The sequence below is a fragment of the Rhinopithecus bieti genome, unplaced genomic scaffold (genome assembly GCF_001698545.2).
Source record: "Rhinopithecus bieti isolate Rb0 unplaced genomic scaffold, ASM169854v2 scaffold_23591, whole genome shotgun sequence".
Lineage (NCBI taxonomy): Eukaryota > Metazoa > Chordata > Mammalia > Primates > Cercopithecidae > Rhinopithecus > Rhinopithecus bieti.
In genome coordinates this window covers 591,188-599,157 of record NW_016811463.1, presented here as the reverse complement: position 1 = coordinate 599,157, position 7,970 = coordinate 591,188, and the positions used below count along the sequence as shown (strand labels likewise).

At 31.7% G+C, this 7,970-nt stretch overlaps 1 protein-coding gene across 1 annotated transcript in view; it reads left to right on the top strand.

The window, feature by feature from the left end:
- Positions 1–7,700, top strand: part of CFAP299 (cilia and flagella associated protein 299) — a 136,736-nt gene extending 129,036 nt beyond the window's left edge. The window contains exon 4 of the mRNA XM_017893944.1: positions 7,461–7,700. Coding sequence (XP_017749433.1) covers positions 7,461–7,556 — 96 coding nt within the window. The 3' untranslated portion in view covers positions 7,557–7,700. The remainder of the gene's footprint in view (positions 1–7,460) is intronic.
- The last annotated feature ends 270 nt before the right edge of the window (positions 7,701–7,970 follow it).

Sequence of the window (7,970 nt, the reverse complement as noted above, 5' to 3'; positions counted from 1 at the left end):
AAAAAAAAAAAAAAAAAAAAAAAAAAAAAAAAAAAAGTAGATAATATTCTATCCTTTGAATAATTCACAATTGATAAGAATTTCCCACTTGTGGAAATTTAGTTTGGTTTCTGCTTTCCCTCCAGTTTAATTAACAACTCTCTACAACCAAGTTTCTGCTTTTACCCCTGCTTAGGACAGATTTCTAAAATGGAAATTGCTTAATCAAAATATACGTATTTTGTAAAGCTTTAGATACATATTGTCAAATTGCTTTGCAGTTAAACCATGTCAATTTACAATTATATCTGAGCTGTTTAAGTGTCCCATTTTCCATGCCCTATTTATTTTGCATACTTTTTTAACTTTGTTAATTTCACAGTCCAGATTTGTTTGCAGTCATTTAGATTTGCATTTTTACTACTATCGGAAATGAACATTTCTTTTATATGCGTGCTGGTATATAATATTTCTTATTTATGTATTTATTTTAAAGACAGCGTCTGCTCTGTCACAGGTTGCAGTCCAGTGGCACAATCATAACTCACTGTAGCGTAGAACTCCTGGGCTCAAATGATCCCACTTCCACCCGGCACATCCCCCCGCTCCCTAGCTTCTGGCGTAGCTGGGACCACAAGCACTAATCACCATGCCTAAGTTGTTTTTTGTTGTTTGTTGTTGTTGTTGTTGTTGTTGTTGTTTGTAGAGACAGTATGTTGCCCGGGCTAGTCTCTAACTCCTGGCCTCAAGCAATCCTCCTGCCTTGGCCACCAAAATTAATGGGATTATGGGCTTGAGCCATCTTGCCCAGTCTCCTTTTTTTCTACAATTGTTATTGCCGTCTACCTACTTTCCTGTAGGGTTTTAGTGGGAATTTTAAAATAAATTTTTAAAGTATTCTATATGTAGAGGGTAGAAAACTTTTGGCTATCATATTTTTAGTGACATGCCACAGCTTATATATCTTTTAAAGTTCACAATTGTTTTGGCATGCAAAATTTTAAATTTTCTATGGTCCTAACTACTGATTTCTCCTTCTGATTGCTTTAATTGCTTCTATATTTAAAAAGATTTCCTATACTACAATCAGGAAAATAGTTACATATATTTTCTTCTAAATTTGTTTATGGTTCTTTTGATACATTTAAATCTGTAATTCTTCTGGGATTTGGGTAGAATAAGGTTAGAATGTTCCTGTTTTGTTCCATCAATTATTATTTTTTAGTAACTTTTTACTGTTGATCTTATTCCAATGTCTTGTTTTACCCGTATTTTATACTTGGCTTGGAGTCCCATCTCTCCTGGGACCTACTAATGGTTTCAGACAGTAATCTTTTCACAGCTCCTTACAGTGCCATGAATTTGAAGGAAGAGCTTTCTAAGTGCTGAATTTTCTCAGCCAGTTACATCATTTGCTGTTGCTGTTGTGTATGTGTGACTGTTTTTAGCACTCTTTTTATACATTATTAAGAAACAATTTTTAAAAGAAGATAGAATCATCATTCTCATACAGCTATACAGTGAGCATGTGGCAAATATTTTTAACTCGCTAATTAATGAGGGACCAGTAAGGTATTACAACTGATTCCGGAGAATTCAAAGAGCAGAGACATAAAAGGGAATAAACAGATTTTAAATAAATTTCAAATAAATAAAAAAGGGTCAATGCAAAAATCCATTGTATTCCAGTAAGCACAACTACTTTGCATTACTACAGACAATAATTATTTGAATTATTATCAAATTTCTAAAATTTGCAGAATTGCAATAAAGATCATAAATGAGAAAACCTAAATGAGTGAATAGTCAAGATACCCATTGTTTGACTTTTTGCCCATTTCAAAGTTTCTCACAAGTTTCCCTGGCAGTCTGTCTCCTTCCTTCTTTTTATCATAATAATTTTGGAAAGATTATTCTTGATCATAAAATGCAGCTAGTCTCATTAGTTTTGCCTTACTGTTTATATAGGTGTCGCAAAAGTGTTATTTTACCATATAGATCACCTTAAGTTTGTGTTGTAAATTCTAAGGCTACACAATTTTGAACAAATACTAAATTAAATTCTGTCTGGAAGTATTCGTAAGGAATCTCAAATTGGACTTTTAAGGCCCTCTATTATTTGTCATCCTGCTGCTAGAAAACTAAATCCAAGAAACTCTGTCCACAATATTTCACCTATAAAACCTATAAATTTGGGTAAATTATTCTCTTCTAAAAGCCCCAAAATATCTTAAGATAACTTATACATAGTATACAATATTCTTGACCATTAAAGCCAATAAATAGACAAGTTTGTCTGGAAGATCTTTGTAAATACTACCTCCAGGAGTCAAGTTGAGCTTAATTCCTTAAAAGTAGCTGTTTCTGTGTGATTCAATGAACATTGTTTTCAAACATGACATTACAGGGAAGGCTTTGGTTTTATAATTTGTACAATTACATCCTGGTATAAAGGATGACAACTTCTTACTGAACTGATGCGGATTACTAAATGGCCGTGGAAAGTAAAAAGACTCAATAAGAATTTCTGAGTCCTAGAGGAATAAATGAAAATCATATGTCATTTTCAAATGTTTCATTTCATTTTATAAAGTAGATTCTACTAAATTTCTATGGGTTACAGATTTCTTAAGAAGAAGAAGAAGAAGCGGTGTTCTTATATATCTGAAAAATGAAACATTAAGAGAACATCAACAATATCCCAAATGAATAACCATAAGAAAATTCTCTCATTACTGCATTCAGTCTTATTACAATTTTAATTCCTAATCCGCTGAATCTTGTGCATCATATGCAGCCCTCTGCTTTGGCCTAAAATGGGTCCTGGAAATCCTGACTCAGTCCACTCGTGGTGCAATCTGAAAGCTATCTAACCAATGTCAGCTCAGCTTTGAAGTGTCAATAATTAAAGTACCTGGTAGTTATCTTCCATGAGGTTCTAAGACAGTTCTTTGTTAAAGACATAAATTCTGGGCTATAACCTGGAAGAGAAACTTCAGGGAAGCAGCAGAGTAAAACAGTACTATCAATAAACTATAGGGACCTAAAATGACTGTTGTGGACTTATTACTAATAATTTTCAAATGTGAGCAGTCTGATGAGAGTTTATAATAAGAATAATGCAACAGACAAGGAAATTTAGTTCTTTTTGTGGTATGCAAAACAATGATAATAAAGCCACTGCAAAAGACAATTAGACAAACATCTCTAAGGATGTGATTAAATCTATTTTCAAAGAAGTCTGTGAAAGATAGATCAGATTCAAAAAATGAATGAAAATAATTTTACAGAGGAAGAAGTCTTGAGATAGAGATAAGACATAGATAATACTAAAACATAATTGTTAATACAAGAAACCAAGTAAAGAAATTTAGGTAAGTGTACGTAACGCCTAAACATTTGTATTTTTTAAACAGTAACTGAAATTATGACTGATAACATTATACTATTGTTGTCTAATGTCATTAGGCAAAACACTGCTACAACTCTGATAAATATAGAAAAACCTGATGGGAATATTTCCAACAGTTATAATCATTATTTTCCCTTAGGTTAAAAACAAGTAAAGTAGAAAGGGCAATGAAAAAAATTCAGGAACTTCGCATAAAGCATATAAAATTTCTGAAATATTGTTGTTAATAACATTATGCCTATTCAACTTACATAAATAAGTCTGAGCAGCTCTTCTGATTTGAAAATTCTTCCCAAGGAATTCCACAAACAAAACTAATTATTTTTAGCACCTCTTTGCAAAGGTGAAGGAATAACTCTTTGTGATATTTTTGAAGGGTCATCTGGGAAATCTTAGAGATAGTTTTAAGTGTAAAAGATATCCTGACTGTTTTATTAATTTTTTCTATACTTAAGGTCCGATTATGAATGGCAAAAATCAGAAAAAATGATAGAGGACATTTGGACATTTGATTAAAATAAGATCAGGGTACCAGAGAAATAACAATGAGTTAACAGTTTAAGTACATACTTAAAACAATAAAATATTTAAAAATAAACATATACATTAACATGGATGTAAAGATCCTTAGCTCTTTATATGTGAGGAACCTGTTCTTTTCATTTTTTTCCTTAAATAATCAGGTATGTAACAAATTCAATATAAAGCACAGAAAATTATTTTATTAGACATAATTTTGCTATCTATTTAGGCAGATTACATAGGAAGCTAAAAAAAAAAAGTTCACGTAGTAGGCAAGTAGTAAGCTAAGAAAGCAAGCCCATCAAGATTGGGCAAGTTTTACTGAAATTGTAGCACATCTCATAGCTTCTTTTCAGACTCAGGTATTATGAATTAAGGCAAGTAAAATATATTTCCAAAATTTGCTCTTCATTTTGCTTTTTCATATAACTGCAGTTTTCAGGGGATCCATTTTTATATTAATCCTCAAATGTTATTTCTGTTAAAACTTCAATATGTTTGTCATTACTATGATCAAATGAAGCAGTAACTATTTTTAAAGTTCTCAATTTCAACTTTTAATATGGAAAATATTAACAGTTATCAACTACATAAATGAAAGATTTTAGGGTCCTTAGTAAGTCCCAAGATTGTACAGAGGTTCTGAGATGGGGAAAATCATGGGAGGGAAGCCTGAAAACCACTACTCTATATATCCCCACTATAATACTACTACAAAACAACTACAATAGGACAAAACTATTTTCTCTTTGAAACACAAAAGGACATAGACAGTGGTGTCAGTCTGTCCCTATTCTCACAGTGTAGTCTTAACTATTCATATTAAAAGGACTTTTACCAAAGTAACTTCTATTTCAAGAAGAAAACTAGAGGCTGATAATTAAGAATTGTCTGTCTTCCACAAGCATTTTAAAAGATGAACAAAATTTATGTGGCAACTTTCAATAGCCACACACATACCTTTTTAAAGAGACAAAATGAATCATTCATTAACAGGACCCGAAGGCAAACACATTCTATAGGATATAAGCAAAAGTATATAAACTTAAAATTATGCCTAATAATTAGGCATCAAATTTGCGGTTTCCTATCTTAGTTAGAAGTCAACTACATATCAAGTGAGTATTCATTGTATAATTCAACTTAATATCAGTCTAAAGTTATGTGTCTTAGACCGATATCTAAGTCTGAGGGTCTTGGGACCTATATTCAAGCTGACTTGTTAACAACAACAACAACAACAACAACAACAAAAAAATGATTACTGTTGAAATAAAGTTGTCTGAATAATGATTCAATGTAGTTGAGTATAAATGTGTACTTTTCATTATCTAAAATATTGTGTAGGCATATTGTTAGTTAGTAGACCTAAGTAAGTTTAAGACAAACAAACCCAAGTAGAACAAAATGTTGTTTATATTAAACCCAACACTGATAAATCAGAGAACATAGCTGCTTATTTTGAACCAAAATTATTACACTAGTCTTGTTTTCCAAACATTTACTACGATTGTGTGAACTTAAATTTTAAAACATTTCTGAGTTTCTGTAAAATAAGTTATTAAGTATAGTACAATTTAAAATACTATAACTGTTAATTTCCTAATTTTGGAATTTTATGAATATTTGATTTATATAAGAATGTATTTATATAAGAATTCTATAGGCCAATCAGAACAGAGATTCTTTAATTTAGAAGACATTTTAACCTAATTCATTACCCTCCAGAGACAGGAAAATATTATGCACTCATCCAAAAAGAGATAAAGGTCTTTCTAAATTATAAGCATCTAGACACACAGACACAAGACTGCTTATAACTTCAGATCTAAGTATTAGCCACATATCAAAAGTAAACACAGAAAAATCACCAGTTCGTATATCAAAGCATTGTACTCTTTCCTGATGGGTGCAAGAGTCTTAATTTGAGCTCAAAACAGACAAATAACAACCAATAAAAATAAAACACTTTAAAAAAGGTTATTGTCTGTCACACAAGGAGAATAAATCTCTCTAATCCATTAATCTATTTACAGAAATCACAATGGCTAGCCCACAATGTTCTGAATCACTGCTGTCACCAGCAGGAAATAATATATCAGTTGTAAAAGCTGCAAAGAGAAAACAAAACACAAAATAGCCAAAAGGAAAATATAGAAAGAAACAGAAGATCCACAAAGTTAAATTTCTCACTGGGGATTTGCCTTTGGGAGTCTGGGTTTAAGCCCCCAGGGGTACAACCTCCTCCAGCATGTAGGTAATTCATCTATCAGAGGAATCCACTGACTATTGGCAGAAGAACCTCCAAAATATTTACAAGACAATTTTTTAAAGGGGTATAAATAACTATCATGCAGCTATAGCATAAATGTTCAAAAGATTTCATTTAATTCATTAATTATAGAAGGAATCAGTAAGATATTATAACCAATTCAAAGGAGAATTCAAAGAGCAGAACGTATCTGTATAGGGAATAAGGAAAACTGAAATAAAATAGCTGCAAAATAGGTCTCTATACAGGGCAATGATTAATCGAATTCCACTGGGCAGAATTATTTTCCATCTTTGTGGGCAAGGTATTTTCTATTATTATCAGTTTTATACAACTTAAAGAGTTATAAAATAGCACAAAACAATAAAATCAAATCTAACTTAGATGGGGCACAGTCAGGACACCCACTTTTTTGTTGAACACAAGAAATTAAGTACCATATGGAAAAGGCAATACCAAAGCTTCTCTTTATCTTCAATTCTAAATTTCTAATTATTTATTCTCAGAAGAGAGAGCAAATAATATAATTCTTTCCTACATCAAATATGCAAAAGGTCTAGTAACTAAAATTTTCTAATTGTACGTATTGTGCAACTCTTTTAGAATCATTTTTTTTTCCTCATGGCATCAGCTTTACCCAAACTTCTTTCTTCTCCCTTATCAATACCACATTAGCAAATCTTTATTTCCGTAGAGGCTTTCTAGACACCTATCAGTATGATAAACTATCCAATTTTTTTTTTTAAAAAGATGAAATCCTTTTAAAAGGTTATAATTTGAAGGAAGAAAAAAAAAGCAGATCAAATAGTTTTTAAAGTGATAAGAAAGATGCTTTATGTAAAACCCACCACAGACAGGCACTTCCACTGGTCTAAACCAATCCCAAACTTGAGACATTTTATTTGACAAACTTGAAATCAAGATAGGATTCTTTTTGAATTATTACCCTGAAGTCACACATGTTTGTAAAGGCCTTCGCTAGGAATTCTGAAGTTAGTGACTCATGCGGTTCAGTAGAGTCTAGACAAGCATGAGCCTGTGACACTGCTTTGATCCTGGGCATTTTCAATATCACAACCCAGGGCCTCAAAGCTCCTAATTGGAATTATCATCACTCCTGAGAAAAAGACTAGGGGGGAAACATGTATATATCTCCATGGAAACAAACTTGTTAGTTTTGTTTTCTACAATATAAAGCAAAAAAAAAAAAAAAAAAAAAAAGTAAGGCCAAGTATTTCCATAGACTTGACTAACAATGTAATTTATGTATTTTAGGCGCAGCCAGGTGACAACTCTACTAGAATCCCAATCCCGACAGAACTCTACATACAAGCTGTCATTTTTGACCACATTTCGAGAAGGAAGACTTAAGTACCAACATGTTAATTTCCTAATAATTAGCTAAATTTAAATAAATTCCATAGACAGAGCAAATTAGAATAATAAATGAGCCCTGTAGCTGGAAGGCAAATTAGAACAATAAAGTTAATAAAGAAATTAGAAAGAAAACTGTAATATTGACTGTCTTTTTATTATACAGATAGGCTCTGAGCTGTTTGCAACATTTCATGGAAGAGAATTTTGGTGCTACTTCAAAGATATGGAAATTGGTGACATATTATGTAGCTCAGAATTAAAAAAAAAAAAAAAAAAATTCCAGATTCCCCTATTGCTAAATAGAATGGACCAAGCTTTTGCCATATGGCATTGCTAGCTGCTAAAATCATTGAATATTGACCGTTAAGGGATCTCAAATTGGCATACAAGGTTTTAAATAGTACTAAA